The sequence below is a fragment of the Rana temporaria genome, chromosome 4, assembly GCF_905171775.1.
Source record: "Rana temporaria chromosome 4, aRanTem1.1, whole genome shotgun sequence".
In the NCBI taxonomy this organism is placed as follows: Eukaryota; Metazoa; Chordata; class Amphibia; order Anura; family Ranidae; genus Rana; species Rana temporaria.
The window spans coordinates 95,794,823-95,815,804 of NC_053492.1; the positions used below are offsets into that span (position 1 = coordinate 95,794,823).

The window sequence follows — 20,982 nt, forward strand, 5'->3', positions numbered from 1 at the left end:
TGCAATTGGTTTGCCAGCACATTTATTATATTGTCACACATTTAGCACTCCACTAACACTTTCACATTGCATAGTAGCTTGTCTAAAGTATATGGGGAGCAGCGCTATAGCTATTTAATCTATTTTTATTGCCGCAAGGTTTGTTAATTTTTTTGGTGTGTTCCTTGGTTTTCATGATGCTGTTTGCTCACTAAGGGGTAGATTCACGTAGAATGGTGTTTCTTTGTGCGGGCGTAAAGTATTCTATTTACGTTACGCCTGCGTAATTCAAATTGTGAAGAGGTGGGCGTGTGTTATGTAAATCAACCCTGACCCGACGTGATTGACGTTTTTCCCGAACAGCGCATGTGCCGTCCGTGGAATTTCCCAGTGTGCATTGCTTCAAAGTACGCCGCAAGGACGTCATTGGTTTCGACGTGAACGTAAATGACGTCCAGCAGAGGCGTCCCTAGGGGGGGGCCAGAGGGGGCCCTGACCCCCCCCAACATCATGCTGTGCCCCACCATGTGCCCCCCCAAAAAAAATGTATTTATTTTTTTGCAATTTTTGCATTTTGCTCCCCGAGAGGGAGAGCGTCCCCAGTCAGCTCTGCGGGGGATTCCTCCCCCTCCCTCTGCTCGCCGACACTGCATAATGCGAGCGCTCACACAACCAGATATTCTAGCCTGTACCGTGTTTAAGTGTGTGCACTGCAGACTGCAGTACACTGTAATCACTGAACTACATTATCTCCATCCCTTTTCCCCCCCATCTCTCTCCCTCCCCCTCTCCTGTTCTTTCAAAACATTCACAATTTACTTTCACTTTCAGTTAGGCAGATAATATACGGTGCAAATTTCTTTCCTGCATCCACAGATTGCAGGAAAGAAACTTGCATGATTCCCCCATCAACAGACAGTGGTGACAGGGGAATATCCCTCCTGCCCAGCAATTATATTCTCCCGACAAACAGTGATTATAACCAGTGGCTATACACAGGGCTGTCTTAATGAGAGGGCACACCTGGGCACTGCCCAGCGGCCCCAGCTGCATGGGGGGCCCCTGCACTTTCTCCAAAGTAGCTGGTCGTGGAGCCCACGCTTCCCCGAAATTGGGGGCCCCATGATGGCACTGAGAGTGATGGATACACAGGGGAGGCAGGCTGGCAGCGGTGCCCCATGCTGTGCAGAACGATACCTATTATTTCACAGCCAGCAGGGAGGGGCAGGGCCGAAGCGCCAGTGATGCTCTGACCCCACCCCATGCAGCTTGAATACTCGGGACTCGAAGGCTGTGGTGTAGGAGCCGGAGTGGTAGCTGCTGAGCCGGCAGCCCTAAGAGCCCACCTGCGGAAGTAGCATTGTGGATGGTGTCCAGCACTGTTTGCACCGAAATGCTTGGGGGCCTCAGAGCATTACTTTGCCCAGGGGCCCATGATGCTATTAAGACGGCCCTGGCTATACAGCAACCACTAGTGATAATTATAAGAGAATCTGCTCATTAATGGTTCAAATCTCAGCCAGTTTCTGCTGAACCAGCTGAGATTTAAACTGTCTATGGCTGGTCTTAGCTCTTAGGCAGCCCATACATTGATTAGCACTGTGGAGTGTCGGCTTCCTGGCGTGATCGGGCATGTGGGATTTTAAACACACCCGAGCCCATCTCTATTGGTTGTAGACAGTTGAGCTCCCTGCAGGTTGCTTAGCAGCAGTGGACCCTTCTCTGACATGCTGATCGGGATGCAATCCAGGTGATGCTCTTAGTCAAATCCTAGTCATAAATATCAGTGATTTTATTGATCAAAGCCCACACTTTACCGGCATAGAGCCCACATGGCTGCTGATCATACGGTTGATTATATTTATGTGGTTGTTCTCTTGATGCTAATAATACTGTGTTTATTAGATCTGACTGGGAGCATCACCTGGATCACATGCCGATCAGCATGTCACCAGAGAAGGTTATACAGCATTACTGCTGCTAGGTGACCAGCTGGGGGCTCGGCTCTCTATAACCAATAGTGCCAGCCTTCCCCTGCATGCACCCATAATGTCACCAGCACTAGGTCCTAATAGACTGCCGCCGCTGCCAAGGAGACAGATGCCAGACCAGCGCTGTAAATAGCAGGGACATGACAGCTGGGGATCCCCACTGTGGCAGAACACCAGGGCCCGGTGGCAAGACAACCTTTGCAACAATGATAGTTCTCCCACTGCTTTGGACCCTTATATTTTCTTGGTGTGCTGGTGACATATATCTCGTTTTCTGCCACCCTGGGGGGCCCCAGTATAGTAGGAAGGGAGCTCACTGCAGAACATGTGAAAGGGCCCATAGTGGGATCGTAGTAAAGGGCCCCAGGATATATATATATATATATATATATATATATAATTGCATTTTATAGTTGGCCCCCCTACTTTTGTCCCTGTCCCCCCATGTGCCCCCCTAAATATGAAAGCTGGAGACGCCACTGAAGTCCAGCCCCATTCACGGACGACTTACGCAAACAACATAACTTTTTCAAATTTCGACGCGGGAACGACGGCCATACTTAACATTGGTACCTCGCATATACGCCTCATATAGCAGGGGTAACTTTACACCGGGAAAAGCCTAGCGTAAACGGCGTAAATGTACTGCGTCGGCCGGGTGTACGTTTGTGAATTTGCGTATCTAGCCGATTTACATATTCTAGGCGTAAATCAGCGTACACGCCCCTAGCGGCCAGCGTAAATATGCAGTTAAGATCCGACGGCGTAAGAGACTTACGCCGGTCGGATCTAATAGAAATCTATGCGTAACTGATTCTATGAATCAGGCGCATAGATACGACCGCCCAGACTCAGAGATACGACGGCGTATCTGGAGATACACCGTCGTATCTCCTCTGAGAATCTGGCCCTATGGTTCTCTAACAAACCTCTATGGTTTCACAGAACAGCTGTATTTATACTGAGATTAAATTACACACAGATTGACTCTATTTACTATTTAGGTGACTTATGGAGGCAATTGGTTCCACTAGATTTTAGTTAGGGGTATCAGAGTAAAGGGGGCTGAATACAAATGCACGCTACACTTTTCACATATTTATTTGTATAAAAAATAAAAAACATTTATCATTTTCCTTCCACTTCACAATTATGTGCCACTTTTTGTTGGTCTATCACATAAAATCCCAATAAAATACATTTAAATTTTTGGTTGTAACATGACAAAATGTGGAAAATCTCAAGGGATATGAATACATTTTCAAGGCACTGTATCTAAACCTTAAATATACCATTGTGTTTTGCTACATCAGTTCAATAAAGAAAAAAAAAGTTGTTGATGGTGTCAGAAATTCAAAGGTGTCCTGTGTACCCTTCCACTGATATATCTTTCAGAGATTTAGGTTAACCTGCACCTGATGACGTCCATGTTTTGTGATGAAACATGTTGGGCGGAGCTTTCACGTGATGTAATTTCCGCTCTTTGGAGCACACGCTGAGACACAGGCAAAGCGGCACCTCCTGGTCCTATGTTATGAGATACATGCCTATTATGATATGTACTGTAATTGTTTTTTAGAGTTTAAATTAATAAAATGGGTTTACACTATGGAGGCCCTCTCTTCTTCCCTTTGCATTTGTTGGCTACCTTTCTGTGGTTGTGTGAACAACCGGGATTCTAAGTACATATTTGTGTAAAAAAATACTAAGCACCAGGAATATCTTCCCCAGGAGATCTACTAAGTGTGCTAGTGTAAGGGGTCATTTATGTCTGGTGATTGCCGGCAGAAACTGGGGACAAATCTCACAGATGTGCACTGAAATTCACAGACTTTTGATTTGAAAAAGATTTCACAACATTCAGTTTGGATTTGTTCTATGCACAGCACATAGCACTTTTGATGTAACCATACCTGCAAGAGTATGGTATTAATGTGTGATTTACACAACTGATGGGTGTATTTGTTTGTGCAATCACTGCAATACGCACGCCGGCACAAATGTATTAGCGTGCACACTAAGCAGTGGCTTGGCACTGGCATTGGTGCCAAATGGCTTGCTTAAGATGGATTATAAAAAGGACCGGTCAGTGGTCTCCAGCTAGTTCCCACGCTACTTGTGTTCGGACCTGCTACATTTGCCTTCCCATGCTGAACCCAGCTTGACTTTGACCTGTTATTGGATTCCTGCCTACCTGTTGTGACTTTGGATGGTAACCTGACTCTGCCTCTGTCTTACCTTTCTGTACCTTGCTTCCAGGCTGTGAACTGACCTTGGCTTGTATCCTGACTCTGCCTCTGCCTTACGTTTCTGTAACACGCTGTCCAGCAGTTGATAACCTTTTGACTTGTGTCCTGGCTTTGCGCCTGGCTTCTAATCAAGTGTCACAGTGTTCCGACCTCTGGTCCTTGTCTGGTCCTTGTCTGGTTATCCACGGTCATCTGTATCCTGCAACAAGCAGTTGGCACTGCCCACTACATCGGTCTTTATGTCAGTCTGTGTCCTCACATCTCCTGTCACCACTACCAGGGGTGATGGAAAAGAGGTGTAAAAGAAGCCTCTTCAGCTCGGTCTCCACCGGATACATAACACAAGTGTTATTTGTCTTGTGGCTGCTGTTTTAAGTTTAAATCTTCTGTAGTCTGCCCTCAGGGCTGGCGCCAGCATAAGGTAGCATAGGCAGCTGCCTTAGTGCGCCAGGCTGGGGGGGTAATCAGTAAAACCCCCACTTGCTAGGGATTTAAATGTTACGATACCTGTCTTCAGTGCCCTCAAGGTAGCAAACAAAAACATACAAGCTGCACTCGGTAGAAGAGAGATTTTAGTTTGCCTGCTGTTTACTAGCTACAAGCAGAGCAAGGAGAGAGCAGTAGGCAAGTGGGGCAGTCTGCATGTTCTGCTGTCAGAATAGGCATGCAAGGATGCAGAGGAGGGTGGAGCAGTGTCATACAGGCTCCAAAGAGCAATAGCAGAGCTGTGTTGGGTGGGTGAGGCCATGGGGTGCCGGTGGAGGGCCGTGGTAAAGAAGGAAGAAGAAGGGGAGATCAGGGTAAATGACCCCCCGCTCTAATCTTCTGTGTGCCTGGGACACAGCTACCTCTCCTGTCACCGAGTACTCTACACTGACACCGACTGAAGGAGCCACTGCAGGATAGGTGAGATCTGGGAGGACTGGTCATTCCCAAGGTGTGTGTGAGCAGAGTGGCACTGTACCTGTCCTGTCCTGCTGCCCCTGTCCTGTCCCACTGCCCCCCTCCTGTCGCGCTGCCCATCTCCTGTGATGCTTTCCTCTTCTAGTCCCCCATTTCCGTTCTCATTCCATCAATTGATGAAAGATATGGAGGAGATGGACAGAAAGGGCAGGCATAGTCAACACTGATAAGTGTCTATAACAGGTCCAGCAGCTGTATTAACTTTCGTAGCACCAGATTACTGCTGCAGGAGTATGGAGAGGGGGCAGAAGATGGAATATTTCAACTAAGACAGCAGCTACCAGCATAAGGGACACTTCTCAATGAATGCAAGTAGCATCCCTTGTGCTTATTTTATTTTATTTTTTTACAAAACTCAAGCTTTAAGTATTATTTTCAATAACACATAACTGGATTTAAGGTGGGGGGGGCTGTGATATCTACCTACATTTACACTTTAAAGTGGTTGTAAAGGCTGAATGTATTTTACCATTGTATGCATGAAGGTAAAAACCTTCAGTGTGCAGCCCCCCCCCCCCCCCCCCTAATACTTACCTAGACCTGATCTTGATCCAGCGATGTGCATGAGACCAGAGGCTCTCCCAGGTCTCTCCCGAGTCCCTACTGATTAGCTGAGGTGCAGCAGCAGGAGTCATTGGTTCCTGCTGCTGTCAATCAAAGTCAGTGAGGCGGTAGCAGAGGGTGGGGCTGAGCCGAGCTACGCTCTCTGTGTCTTATGGATACAGAGAGTTGGCGTGCTCACGAGCATGCATGAGTTCCCCAAAAGCAAACGGCATGCTATGGGGGCACTCGGCAAGGGGGAGGGGCCCAGAGCACCAGCGCGGGTCCCAAGAAGAGGAGGATCGGAGCTGATCTGTGCAAAATCACTGCACAGAGCAGGAAACATGTTTGTTATTTTTTTTAAATAAAAGTTTTTCCTTTACAATCACTTTTAAACTGGTAAGATACATCTGACTATTTTAGTAAAATAAAAACACAATGAACTTGTAACAAATTAGCAACTTGATGATTTTTTGCCTAAACTCCCAAAGCAAAGCAAATAAACTGAACAAAGTACCTTTTAGACCCGGCACAAGTATCTGAACAGAGCACGACTCATCCGCCATGTGCTGACAATAGCCAGATCCCAGCAGTATCAGGAGCAGCAAGTTAATCAGAGTCGCCACAGAAACCAGAAGTGCCTTCATAATGAGGCCTTGTAGATCATTGACTCCTGAGGAGAAGAATGCATAAACAAATTCACTGAATTAGGCCCACCACATCGACAGCGTGGTCACAGCTTTTACTGGAAACTCCATCTGAAACAAACTGCATGTGTAATGCTCATTCGCTTCTTCACTTCGTTATCTCCAATTGTCAGGGTATTTTAAACAGGACATACACTGTCCATGAGGCTGCACTGGGATTACCTCATATATTTAGCTCCTTCTGTCTAATTTAAACAGACAAACACATTTACTTCAAGAGTTTACTCCAGACAGAGGTTCCGTAATAAATAATTTTATTTTTAAAGCACGTCATGACTAAAAATATGAATGCTTCACAAATACTTTTGATATATATCTCCTAGATGACAAAAAAATAAAACCTTAAAGCGAAACTTCAGTAATTCTTTTCATCTTTCCATCTATTAAAACTTCTGCCCTTGTTGTTTTAACTTTGGATAGTAAAACATTTTTTTGTCTGCCAGTAAATACAGCCCACTTCTTGTTTCTTTTATAGTAAAAAGCCTAAGCTTAATGCCGCATACACACCATCACTTTATGTGATGAAAAAAAACGACATTTTCTGTGAAGTAAAAAACAACGTTTTTGAAACTTCAATTTTCAAAGACGAAGTTGCCTACACACCATCGTTTTTCTCACAATGTTCTAGCAAAGCGAGGTTACGTTCCACCACGTTTTTCCATTGAAGCTCGCTTCATAAGTAGCTTCTGGGCATGCGCGGATGAAAAAACGTTGTTTTAAACGACGTTTTTGCTACACACGGTCAATTTCTGTGAAGTAAAAGTTGACGTTTTGAAAAACGACACATAAAATTGAAGCATGCTTCAATTTTTTTTGGTCGTTTTTTAGAAGACATAAAACGACGTTTTCCCCCACACACGGTCAATTAAAGTGACGTGACGGGAGAAAAAAAACACATGTTCTGGAGCTCACGGAGGACATTACAAGAAAACAATGAAATATAGATTACAGAGCCATTAAAAAGGATCGTAACCCCAAAAGACAACTTGGATGTACTGGCTGCAGCCTCTTCCCTCTACCACAATTTATTTTATATATTTTTTTGATTTAGGCTGCATTTAGGGTTGCCACCTCATCCCTTTAAAACAGAACACATATGAATTACACAGGTTCTGAGGCTAATTTAATGCAGGTAAGGCACCAAATGAGTCTAATTACCACCTTAATTAGCCACAGAACCTGTGTAATTAATATGTGTTCTGTTTTAAAGGGATGAGGTGGCAACCCTAGCTGCATTCACACCTGAGCATTTACAGCTTGTAAAATGCTCGTAAAACGCCAGAAAAATGCCCAACAAGCAAAATCCCATTTATTTAAATGGCTTCTTTTGTAGCCTGAAGAAAAAAACCTGATGCTCAAAAAAGTACATGAGCTTCTTTTTGGGCAGATTACAAGTGTTTTTCTGCTTTTTACATTGGTGACCTTTTGACCTGTGCAAACTCACAGCAAAAAAAAGTGGCAAAAACGCTGTAAAAATCATGGTAAAACACGTGGCTTTCTGCCTGAAAACGAAACGCTCAGGTGTGAATGCAGACTTAGGTGAGAATGACGTTGTTGATGCATGCACATCTGTGCTGAAGACCTCTGCTGGGCTTCGGGGCCTGCTCATGCTCAAGCACGTGAAGATGGCGCAGTGAAGGAGGTAGGCCCCGTACACACGACCGAGTTTCTCGGCAGAATTCAGCCAGAAACTCGATCGGAGCCGTATTCTGCCGAGAAACGCGGTCGTGTGTACACTTTTGGCCGAGGAAACCGACGAGGAACTCGTCGAGCCAAATAGAGAACATGTTCTCTATTTCCTCGTTAGTCAATGAGGAAACTTGGCTCGCCGAGATCCTCGGCGGCTTCACAAGGAACTCGACGAGCAAAACGATGTGTTTTGCCCGTCGAGTTTCTCGGACGTGTGTACGGGGCAGTAGACTTCTCCTTCACTGCGCATGCATGAGAACAGCTCATTAATTGTGGCCATGTGCACTGCTAAATGCATATTACGAATCCCATAGTCCAAAGCCCATCCTGGGGTGAGCAAGAGAAGATGGCTACGTTCTTTTTATTTTTTTATGGAATACATTTTTAATGAAAAATTTGGGTTATATACAAATACAAGAGCTTAGTATTACAGAAACTTCAGCATAAATGTTGGAAATAGTAATTGTCACAGAGAATTATAAGCAATTTGAATTAGAGATTTTAAACAAGCATAAACAGATGAAATAATGGCACTCACTTGTAGTGGGCTCAAGGGTCAGGGGTCCACTCGGTTAGCCTTTTGTGCGAAATCAAAGGGGGTGGAAATATGGGATCGGGCCTAGCGGCCAAGTGGGCTTAACACTAGTGAGATATGGGATGTCATTCCAGACAGCAATAATCCTTTTAGGAGTCCAGATTAAAAAATTGTATACTTTTATTATTATTATTATTCAGGATTTATATAGCGCCAACAGTTTATGCCGCACTTAACAACATGGGGGCAAGACAGTACAATTACAATACAAATCAATACAGGAGGGATCAGAGGGCCCTGCTCGTTAGAAATTACAATCTAGAAGTGGAACAAAAGATAACAGCTGTGGGGGATGAGGTAATGGAGAAAATGAAAATACAGTTGTTAGGTGTGGGTAGGATAGGCTTCTGTGAAGTGTTTTCAGGGATCGTCTAAAAGCTAATAGAGTAGGAGATAATCTGACAGATTGGGGTAAGGCATTTCATAGGATGGGAGAGGCTCTGGAGAAGTCCTGGAGCATGGGATTAGGTGACGAAGGAGCTAGAGAGCAGGAGGTCTTAAACAGAACCAGTAGGTTGGTATTTAGAGACTAGGCTAGTGATGTAGCTGTTAAAAGTTGTTAGTATACTGCCACTTTTCTAAGAAAAAAGATAGGGAGGAAGATCACCTTGAATAAAGACAAAAAAGGAAACAGTAAAGAGGGAGAAGGAAAAGAAAAAAGAAAAAAGGGGGGGGTATGCCAGATCCCATAGGCCAGGGGGAGCTCTTTGGCACATCTGTGCATATGCTGGACTATCGAGCATGGCACAATCAAAGGGACTGAGGTTCCTCTTTAAGTAGTGGATCTGCACAGAGTTTTTTTTTTTTTAATTAGGGATATCATTTAGTGTCACTTTTAACACACATTAATGTACATCACATAAACACATCAAAGCAGACCAGCAACAGGACAAGCACCATTTTTTATGACACAAATATGTGCATTACAACATATTTGCATCATAGATTCATTGCATTATTACATTGGGGTGGCATCGGTATAAATTAAATTGCCAAATTCAAGTATGGTGTGTTCCCATGTGTTGCAATAATGCCTGCTATTATTCTTAGACAAAAGACAAGTCCTTGTCACACCTCTGGTCATGATCAAAGGATGTGTTCTCCTATAAGTCCAAATGCCTACAGCATTGCCCAAAAAAATTACTGTAAAAGTACAAATCTCTTTAATGGAACATGGTAGTATAATGGAACATGGTAGTAACTAATGCAACGTAAGGTGTGTGTGTTCATGGGAACAGGGCTATTCTAAGTTTAAAGCTGAACTCCAGAAACAAACAATTTTATTTAAATATATTTATCAGTAGCCATAAATTATATAATAAATACCACGCATACCATGCATGAAATACATTTACAAAATCAGATATTATCCAGCAAGCCCAACCACTACAGACTACTTAAAGAAAACTACAGGAAAAGGTACTTGTGAGAATTAGAAAATAAAAACCATAGGTTTACATTTATCTGTTTATCCCTTCTAGTGTTCTCTAGAATTATTACATTGAATCACTTGAAGACGTAGGTATTTCCTATGCTCCTCAGCTCCATCTAGTGGCCATAATGTGGTATTTTACTGTTGCCCATAATAATAAAACATTCATTCAGAGGAGAAAACTGCCTAAAGAACATGGGGCAGATCCACATACATCTGCGTGGGCGCAACGTATGTGAGATATGCTACGCCGCTGTAACTTACTTTGCTATTCTTTGAATCCTGAAAGAATTTGCGCCGTAAGTTACGGCGGCGTAGGGTATCTCTCGTGGCGTAAGGGTGCGGAATTCAAATGCGGCGAGTAGGGGGTGTGTTTCATTTAAATGAAGCGCGTCCCTGCGACGAACGAACTGCGCATGCCCCGTCCGTCAAAACGCCCAGGGTGCATTGCTCCAAATGACGTCGCAAGGACGTCATTGTTTTCGACGTGAACGTCGACGTAGCGTCCAGCCCCATTCACGGACGACTTACTCAAACGACATAAAATTATACGCGGGAACGACGGCCATATTTAACATTGAGTACACCACCAGATAGCAGCTTTAACTATACGCTGGAAAAAGACGAACGGAAACGATGTAAAAGAATGCGACGGCCGGAAATAGCTAATTTGCATACTCGACGCGGATTACGACGGGAACGCCACCTAGCGGACGTCGGATTCAAAACAAAGATATGACGCAGGAATTTTGAAATTACGCCGGCGTATCACTAGATACGCCGACGTACTTTCTTTGTGGATCTACCCCCAAATGTTTTTTCCCAATTCACAGAGAACAAATGTACATGCAGCTTCGTTGAATGCAAAGTTTTTCTAAGTAGATCCCTTTGTCTTCTGTATTGTATATGTTTTTAACAAAAAAGGATACTGCACTGTCACTTTCTGTTTTCTGCCTGGTATGCTTTGGGGATATATGTCTAATTATTTCCAGGATTGGAGGAACAGCTATTGAAGGTTCAGTTGCAAAAATCAATTCCATCTTATCCAATTACCTGGTCATCTTCTCTTGGGGAGTTTTATCCCATTGGGGATTAACCTTAGTGATGTGGAAGGAAGCTGGTTTATTGAAGAGGAAGAAGAGTTTACTTAAAAAGTAGATGAATATACTGGATTAATCACTTGGGGGGGGGGGGGTATTTACTAAAGCTGGAGAGAGCACAATCTGGTGCAGCTCTGCATAGAAATCAATCAGCTTCCAGGTTTTATTGCCAAAGCTTTATTGAACAAGCTGACGTTAGAAGCCGATTGGCCATTATGCACAGCTGTACCAGATCTTGAGTGTAGCAGTTTTAGTAAATCTCCCCCTAGGTGTGAATGAGTCTGGGACTATAAAGAACTTTTATATATTTGAATTGCAGTTTGGACATTATTGTAGCATTTTACCTTAATTGAATAAAATTTGCACCATTTTTGGGGGGGAATTTGCACAGATATTTTTGCACATGTACCTGTATATGATTTTTATGATATTTGCACATGATAGTTATAATTATTTAATTCATTTATTGGTATTTACAAAGCACTGTTTTTTTAGCTTTCATACTTTAAATTGTGTTGTGCTATTAATACGGCTGCTATTAATATAGCTGATTTTAGCCTGGACTTTTATATATAACCTCTTGCCGACCGAGGACGTCCCTGGGATGTCCTCGGCTTTGTGCGGTGATATCTGAATGATGCCTGCAGCTACAGGCATCATTCAGATAACGCCGTCTTCAGCCGCCGATTCTGTTCACGATAAGAACGATCAAAGCGGCGATCCCGCCGCTTGATCGTTCTTATAGGCAGCGGGAGGGGATGTCCCCCCCTCCCGCCGCCATCCGGTGCTTCTCCGGGCTCTCCCGTGCCATCAGGGGCCCGGAGAGCGAATCGGTCGGCGGTGCTGGAAAGCATAGAGATGACTGGTGACCAGATGGTCACCAGTCATCTCTATGACCATCGAAGGCCCGGGCGCGACGTTATGACGTCACGCCCAGTACCCGGAAGTAAACAAAGCCGCAATCGCGGCTGTCGGCATGTGATCTGTGATTTTTTTTTTCACCGATTTCATGCTTATAAGCCTGGAGGAGAGATGTGGTGTCTTATTCACCCCACATCTCTCCATAAAGAGGACCTGTCACACTGATTCATATTACAAGGGATGTTTACATTCCTTGTAAGAGGAATAAAAGTGATCAAAAAAAAAAAAAAAAGTGTAAAAAAATAAGAATTAAGTAAAAAAATTAAATAAAAAAAAATTAAAAACGCCTCTGTCCCCGTTATCTCGCGCGCAGAAGCGAACACACATGCAGGTCCCGCCCACCTATGTAAACACCGTTCAAACCCCACATGTGAGTTATCGTTGCGTGCGTTAGAGCGAGAGCAACAATTATAGCACTAGACCTCCTCTGTAACTCGAAAATAGTAACCTGTAAAAAATATTAAAGCATCAACTATGGAGATTTTTAAGTACCGAAGTTTGGCGCCATTCCATGAGTGTGCGCAATTTTAAAGCGTGACATGTTAGGTATCTATTTACTCTGCATAACATCATCTTTCACATTATACAAAAAAATTGGGCTAACTTTGCTGTTTTGTTATTTTTTAATTCCTGAAACCGTTTTTTTTTTCCCCCAAAAAAAGCTGTTTGAAAAATTATTGCGCAAATACCGTGCGAGAAAATAAAGTTGCAATGACCGCCATTTTATTCCCTAGGGTGTCTGCTAAAAAATATATATGTAATGTTTGGGGGTTCTGATTAATTTTCTAGCAAAAAAATTGTGATTTTTACATGAAGGAGAGAAGTGCCTATTAGTTGGTAAGGTAAATGTGAGTAAATAAATAGAACATGAGCTCACTTTGAATACCCAATCATGTGCAAGGGAAATAGAAAAAAAAAGGACTTTTGCTAGTACATGATTGCATTTCCAGAGCAAACACAGCTTCACTTTATGTATTAACATTAATTTTGCTAGGTAAACAGCCTCTGCTCCAGTGATTTCGAATGAATGATTTTAAACAGCATGTCTCTGTGTCAACCTTTTGGTCAACCTATTGCCCTGTACATTAACCTGCTGCAGCAGAGTTCACATTTTAGCAGGGCAGGGGGAGAGACAGCGCAACCACTCTAGTGTACTAAGTTACATATAGTTTATTGAAAACCAATAAAAAATATCTGTATACTCACAAGGGTGAATAAAATAACACATGTAAAAGGAGAAGAGAGAGCATGCTACATCGACCAAATCCAGCACACAAAGCAGATGGATGGTTGAGCTGCGGCTCACACAATGTCCAGATACGGTACCACCGGCTTCTGAATGTGGATCTGCTCAGACTTCTTGGTTCATGGGATTTCACTTGGTTTCCTCATGCCCAATGGTAATAGTCGATAGATGGTGTTACCCCTCGTCACATTAAAGATTAAAGTTGAGAAGCAGGGGGAGGGGGTGTTCTGCTGTCGGAAATTACATCTTACATTAAAGTGAGAAGTGGGGGGTGCTGACTTCTTACCTCTTCTCCCATGCAGCCAGCGAGTTGAGAAGCAGGGTGAGGGGCTGAAAATAACTTCTCACAAGGCGGGGCCTCTAGTAATTTGGGGGGCCCTCTGCAGCTTTGCGGGGCCCTAAGCAGCTTGCATAGTGAGCCTATAGGGCGGATCAGGCCTTGTTAACAGGACACGTTTCGAGAATATCTTTAGAGCAACCTGAGATTACCAAGACCCAGGTGCACTAGCATGGTACTGTAAATAGCTAAGATTGGCTAAGTAACATATAAGACACCATTCACACTTGTAAGACTCCAAGTTGCACGACTTTAGAGTGCAACTTTGGAGGGATGTGGCTTGTTGTCTCTCTGCAAAGTCAGACCCACTGTTGCATGTAAAACATTCAGGTACAACTTTTATGCAACTTTTGAGGGTTAACATTGGAGTCTATGGCCCTCAAGTTGCATGAAAGTCAGACCAAATAAGTGCATGGACTACTGTAAAGTCGCTACAGCTTTAAGACCCCTTTCACACTGAGGGCGTTTTGCAGGCGCTATAGCGTTAAAAATAGCACCTGCAATCTGCCCTTAACTACTTGCCGACCTTGGTCAGCTCCCCTGCGCGAGAGCCCGTAGCTATACATCGGGCTCTCGAAGCGGCCCCCGCTCGCCCCTGACTTTGGCGTCTGAACTCATTTTTTTGCCTTAAAAAAAAGGCCTAAAAAACGCAACTGCCTAAAAACGTCAGTAAACTAACCTGTGCATTGTGTATAAAACAAAATAATAGAACTGATACCCTCAAATATTCCAATACGGAGGGATATGAGTGTATAACCATACACAATGGTAAGTGCTTGGATACAATCCTGCAAGTGAATATAGCATTGGTCTTGAACTGGTAAAAACCTGGAATTCTGGGAATAAGCATGCAATCAGCACTAGTCCTTGGTGTTATCCAATTAAATGTTAGGGGGATAGCTGAAAAAGCATGAAATAAAAAATAGTGGTATGTTGATCAGGGTTGCGTTCACAATCTGTATGTCAAAGATCGACATGTAACCGTGAAGGCTATAATAGAACCATATCCTGGAATCACCTCCCTCACACTGTACCAAAGATCACAATAGAGTGAACAAAACTTGCGTGCAAGATACCAATCCCAGTCCCTCATGGACCAATTATAGTCCAAGGGGCATAGTCCCAAACAAATATGAAGTTCCAGGGAATTCCAAGGAGGGAGGTGATTCCAGGATATGGTTATATTACAGCCTTCATGGTTACATGGCGATCTATGACATACGGATTGTGAACGCAACCCTGATCAACATACCTCCTCTGGACCACTGTTTTTCATTTTGTGCTTTTTCAGCTACCCCCTAACTTTTCATTGGATAACACCTAGGACCAGTGGTGTATTTAGGTTTTGTGCTGCCCTAGGCCTGACTAAACTTGCGCACCCCCTTATTTAAATATGACCCACCCCTTCCTGTCAAAGCCACACCCCTTCGTTTTTAAGACCCACCCTGTCATCTTCATGGGAGGAAGACAGAGCGACGCCATGGGAAGAGGACAAAGGGTTGCCGTGGGTGAAGGACAGAAGGACGCCAAGGAAAAAGGACGCTGTAGGAAGAGGACAGAGGGACGCCGTGGGAGAAGGACGCTGTGGGAAGAGGACAGAGAGGGATGTTGTGGCGGTCAATAAGGCCTAGAGAATAGCAGGCTAAGCACTTCCTAATAGCTCAGTCCCTGGGAATAGTAATGGATAATGGCCAACAGGCCCTCTTACCAGACCCAGCGAAATCGCAACAGTGATCCCTCTGGCTGGACGTTCGCTCACTCTGGGTTGCTCAGGGTGACTCTAGTCAGTAGTGTAGCATGCCTGTATCCTGGCAGTGGCTCGGTCTTTCTCCCTCTCTGGTGGTGCGGGTACAACGTGGCTCTCTCTCTGGTGGTGCGGGTACAGTGTGGCTCTCTGGTGGTGTGGGTACAGCATGGCTCTCTGGTGGTGCGGGTACAGCATGGCTCTCTGGTGGTGCCGGGTACAGCGTGGCTCTCTGGTGGTGCAGGGTACAGCGTGGCTCTATGGTGGTGCAGGGTACAGCGTGGCTCTCTGGTGGTGCAGTGTGGCTCTCTGGTGGTGTGGGTACATCGTGGCTCTCTGGTGGTGCGGGTACAGCGTGGCTCTCTGGTTGTGCGGGTACAACGTGGCTCTCTGGTGGTTCGGGTACAGCGTGGCTCTCTGGTGGTGCAGCGTGGCTCTCTGGTGGTGCAGGTACAGCATGGCTCTCTGGTGGTGTGGGTACAGCGTGGCTCTCTGGTGGTGTGGGTACACCGTGGCTCTCTGGTGGTGCGGGTACAGCGTGGCTCTCTGATGGTGCGGGTACAGCGTGGCTCTCTGGTGGGGCAGGGTACAGCGTGGCTCTTTTGGTGGTGCAGCGTGGCTCTCTGGTGGTGCGGGTACAGCATGGCTCTCTGGTGGTGCGGGTACAGCGTGGCTCTCTGGTGGTGCGGGTACAGCTTGGCTCTCTGGTGGTGCGGGTACAGCTTGGCTCTCTGGTGGTGCGGGTACAGCGTGGCTCTCTGGTGGTGCGGGTACAGCGTGGCTCTCTGGTGGTGCAGCGTGGCTCTCTGGTGGTGCGGGGTACAGCCTGGCTCTCTGGTGGTGCAGGGTACAGCGTGGCTCTCTGGTGGTGCAGGGTACAGCGTGGCTCTCTGGTGGTGCGGGTACAGCGTGGCTCTCTGGTGGTGCAGGGTACATCGTGGCTCTCTGGTGGTGCAGCGTGGATCTCTGGTGGTGCGGGGTACAGCGTGGCTCTCTGGTGGTGCAGGGTACAGCGTGGCTCTCTGGTGGTGCAGGGTACAGCGTGGCTCTCTGGTGGTGCAGGGTACAGCGTGGCTCTCTGGTGGTGCAGGGTACAGCGTGGCTCTCTGGTGGTGCAGAGCACAGCGTGGCTCTCTGGTGGTGCAGAGCACAGCGTGGCTCTCTGGTGGTGCGGGGTACAGCGTGGATCTCTGGTGGTGCGGGGTACAGTGTGGCTCCCTCTCTGGTTTCCCCCAGCACAGTATTCTCTTTTTCTCCTCTTCTAACACCCCCTCCTCCCCTCCAGCAAAATGCTTGCTTGGTGTCTATGGACACACTGGGGCCGGAACTCAGACTACATTTCCCATGATGCCCCCAGAGTCTTCTGATTGGCCTCATGCTTTGGCCAATCATGGGGAGGGAAACAATGGGCAGAAAGCTGGGCGGCAGCGGCGAATCCAAGAGCCGCTCTCTCTCTTTTCACCCTTCGGCTTACAGAAAGGAAAGGGGGTGGCGGGGGAGATATAGACATCCTGCAGCTCTCCTCTCCCTGTTACAGCGGCGCTGCTCTATTTGCCAGAGAACTCGGCAGCAGCGCTGTGACAGGGAGAGGAGAGCTGCGGGCTTTCTGCATCTCCCTCGCCGCCCCCCTCCCCCTTCTGTAAGCCGAAGGGAGAAAAGAGAGAAAGCATCTCTAATTGAATTTGCCACTCCTATTTAAACTGTGGGAGGAGGGTGCAGGACACGAGTGCGAGTACAATTTTTGTGAGGGGGTGGCGGCCGACCTAAGCAGTGATAGTGGCCCTGCGTGCGGGAGGAGGGCGCGAGTGCCATTTTCGTGAGGGGGGGCGGCCCCGCAAAGTGCCGCCCTAGGCCTGGGCCTTGTCGGCCTAGGCCAGATTACAGCCCTGCCTAGGACTAGTGCTGATTGTATACTTATTCCCAGGATTCCAGGTTTTTACCAGTTCAGGTATATCTGCTATATTCCCTTGCAGGATTGCCCAACAAGAATTATCCTGCCTTTGTGGCTGTGTGTGGTAAAGAGATGAGCTCAGGTGTATTATTTGGATATACCATATTTATCGGTTTAAAACACACATGCAGCACCCACCGTATTGCCATGAAGGCAGCACCCACTCCATTGCCATGAATGCAGCACCCACCGTATTGACATGAATGCAGCACCCACCGTATTAACATGAATGCAGCACCCACTCCATTGCCATGAATGCAGCACCTACCGTATTGCCATGAATGTAGTACCCACTCCATTGCCATGAATGCAGCACCCACCGTATTGCCATGAATGCAGCACCCACCGTATTGCCATGAATGCAGCACCCACATTGACATGAATGCAGCACCCACATTGACATGAATGCAGCACCCACATTGACATGAATGCAGACTCACCATTACCGTCAGTGCAGCCTGATTCATGTCCATTTACAGCCTTGGAGGAGACAGGGAGGGGGCGGGACGAGCGCCAACAGACATACATAAGAAACTCCTGTTTTCTTGGCCTCTTTAATTGAAAGTCCCACCTCCTATGATGGACAGAACAGTTGTCCAATGGCAGCGCAGGAGACGGGACTTCCTTTTACACAGAAAGTGCCGTACAGGAAATACTCCTGAATCCTGTATGGCACTCGTCCCGCCCCCTCCAAGACAGCCAGTATTTATATATTTTGTGGCCCCCGGTGCTCGGGGATTTGTTGGGGGCCACAAAAGATATACATGTCAAAATTACCAGGTTGGTCGTCCGAAACCAGTTTGCGGACAGTGATTGGCTGCGGGCCGGACTTTGGACATTCCTGCTGTATATGAATGTAATTATTATTGGAAAACATAGGGTAGGATTTGTCAAGCGACTTTGATGTCCGAAGTTGTATGACAAGTCACAAAAATGTGAAGGGGGTGTACTTATAAGTTCTAATGATCAGGGCCCTCTGATTCCTCCTGTATTGAATTGTATTGTAACTGTACTGTCTGCCCTCATAAAGCGCTGCTTAAACTGTTGACGTTAATAAATCCTGTATAATAATAATAACACTTGGGTGTATTATACTACAGTATGGCCCTCAGATGGCGCTGGCTATCATAGGAAATAAGCATGCTCCTCAGCTCCATCTAGTGGCTACAATGCAGTTTTTTTAATGTTTTTTTTTTACATTCACTAATTTACTTTTGCGTTCCACATCATTCATTCATTTAAGCACACAATTCATGTACAGTTGCCTGCACATTTGTTGAAAATTAGCCAGGTTACATAAGGCTTATGTCAACTCAAACTTTGCTAGTTTTGGATAGAGTGGAAAAGGATTAGAACCCATCTAGAGCTTTATTAGAAATCTACTGACTACAGTTTTACATGATAGGAAGTGAGAGAAAAAGAAAATTCTTCGCTACAAAGGTTTTTGACTTGACAAAAGTTTTATACTTTGCATTCAACCTCCTGAATGTGTCCCCAAGGTAAATGACCGATTACCATAAACAGTATATAATAGAGATTAAGGATTGAACATGCGATATAACATGTTCCTTCCAAAACAGGTAGATAATTTCTTGTCTATTAATCAAGCAAAATTGGGCTTCATTCACAAAGCAGTATTTTCCTTTTTAGAAATTGCAGTAAAATACTTCATAGCATTTTCCTCATTTTTTTTTTTGCAATTCACGAAAACACACTACTTAACCACTTCCATACAGGGCATTTTCATCCCCTTCCTGCCCAGATCAATTTTTAGTTTTCAGCACTGTCGCACTTTGAATGACAATTGCACAGTCATGCGACGTGGCTCCCAAACAAAATTGACGCCCTTTTTTCCCCACAAATAGAGCTTTCTTTTGGTGGTATTTAATCACCTCTGCGGTTTTTATTTTTTGCGCTATAAACAAAAAAAGAGCGACAATTTTGAAAAAAACACAATATCTTTTACTTTTTGATTTAATAAATATCATTTTTTTTTTTAAAACATTTTTTTCCTCAGTTTAGGCCGTAACTTATTCTTCTACATATTTTTGGCAAAAGTTCTAGCATCTACAAAATAGGGAATAGAATTATGGAATTTTTTTTTTTTTTACTAGTAATGGCGGCGATCTGCGATTTTTTTTATTGTGACCGTGACATTGCGGCGGACACATCGGACACTTTTGACACGTTTTTGGGACCATTCACATTTACACAGCGATTAGTGCTATAAAACTGCACTGATTACTGTGTAAATGTGACTGGCAGGGAAGGGATTAACACTAGGGGGCACTGAAGGGGTTAAAAATGTCCCCTGAAGTGTGTTCTAACTGTAGGGGAGGGGGACTCACAAGGGGAGGAGACCGATATGTGTTCCTCTGTACTGGGAACACACATCTGTCTCCTCACCGCTGACAGGACATGGATCTGTGTGTTTACACACACAGATCCATGGTCCTGTCGTGATTGCGGGCAATCGCGGGTGCCCGGCGGACATTGAGGCCGCCGGGCACGCGCACCGGGTCCCAAGCAATGCGGCGGGGGCGTGTGTGCGCCGCCGGCGGGGGCATGGGTGCGCCCCCGGCGGCGCGCGCCTGCCCCCTAGCCACCCAAGAAGGCTATGACACGGTAGGGAACAGGTTAAGTACTGCATGCGGTATTTCATCGAAATATGCGGTATTCATCTCATGAAACCATGCTGTATTTTATCTCATGCGATATCCAGTGGGATTGATACAGTGCTGAAGAATTCAGCCTCATACACACGATCGGACTTCCAACTGACTTTTCGGTGGATTTTGCTCCCAATGGGCGTTGGCCGTGAACTGGGTATGCATACATATGCATACACACGGCAGCACTTTTTCAGCCAACCAAATCACGTGGTTTTTCAGCTCTTTACCGTCACCCTTTGGGCAACTTCTGCTATTGTTGGCTGATCTTTAGCATTGGTTCTGAGCATGCGTGTTTGTACTTTGGACTTTAGTCCAATGGACTTGTGTACACACGATCGGATTGGCCGATGTAGGACATTTGTTGCAGGAAAGTTTGTCTGTTCCCACTGTCATGCCTTCATTAATAAGGATCATAATCTTCTCATTGACTTTTGGTTTAATTAAATTAAAACGATGCTGCCATCTAATGGCCATTTTGTATAACTGTGCTATTTCTATTTCATTGCAGTCATTTAGAATAGTTTATTAGATTTGGTACATGCAAGCCTCTGTACTTTCAATCCCATCAGGCCTTGAATCATCCTTTTCAGTCTTTCCATTTCCACTTTCACCCTGGAAGCAAGCACATGGACTGCTGAGTTCTACGCTACCCCCATCCAGATTCATCTTTGGTATGTCTATCATGTGTGTCTTTAGCTAGATAGATAGATAGATAGATAGATAGATAGATAGATAGATAGATAGATAGATAGATAGATAGATAGATAGATAGAGAGGCACTAATTGTATGATTGATTATTAATTGCAGTTTGTTTGTATCTGTTACAGTTTTACTCTGTCTTGTACTAATAAAAGTTCAAAAGGAT

General features: G+C 45.2%; 1 protein-coding gene across 3 annotated transcripts in view; it reads right to left on the bottom strand.

Moving 5' to 3' along the window:
- The window catches only part of COLEC11 (collectin subfamily member 11), a 72,968-nt gene that overhangs the window by 23,125 nt on the left and 28,861 nt on the right, over positions 1–20,982 (bottom strand). For 2 of the 3 annotated variants that reach the window (XM_040348654.1, XM_040348656.1), the window contains exon 2: positions 6,240–6,395. In XM_040348654.1, coding sequence (XP_040204588.1) covers positions 6,240–6,369 — 130 coding nt within the window. In that variant the 5' untranslated portion in view covers positions 6,370–6,395. Of the gene's footprint in view, positions 1–6,239; positions 6,396–11,198; positions 11,318–20,982 lie in introns of those variants that run through there. The other variant, XM_040348655.1, reaches the window with a different exon arrangement.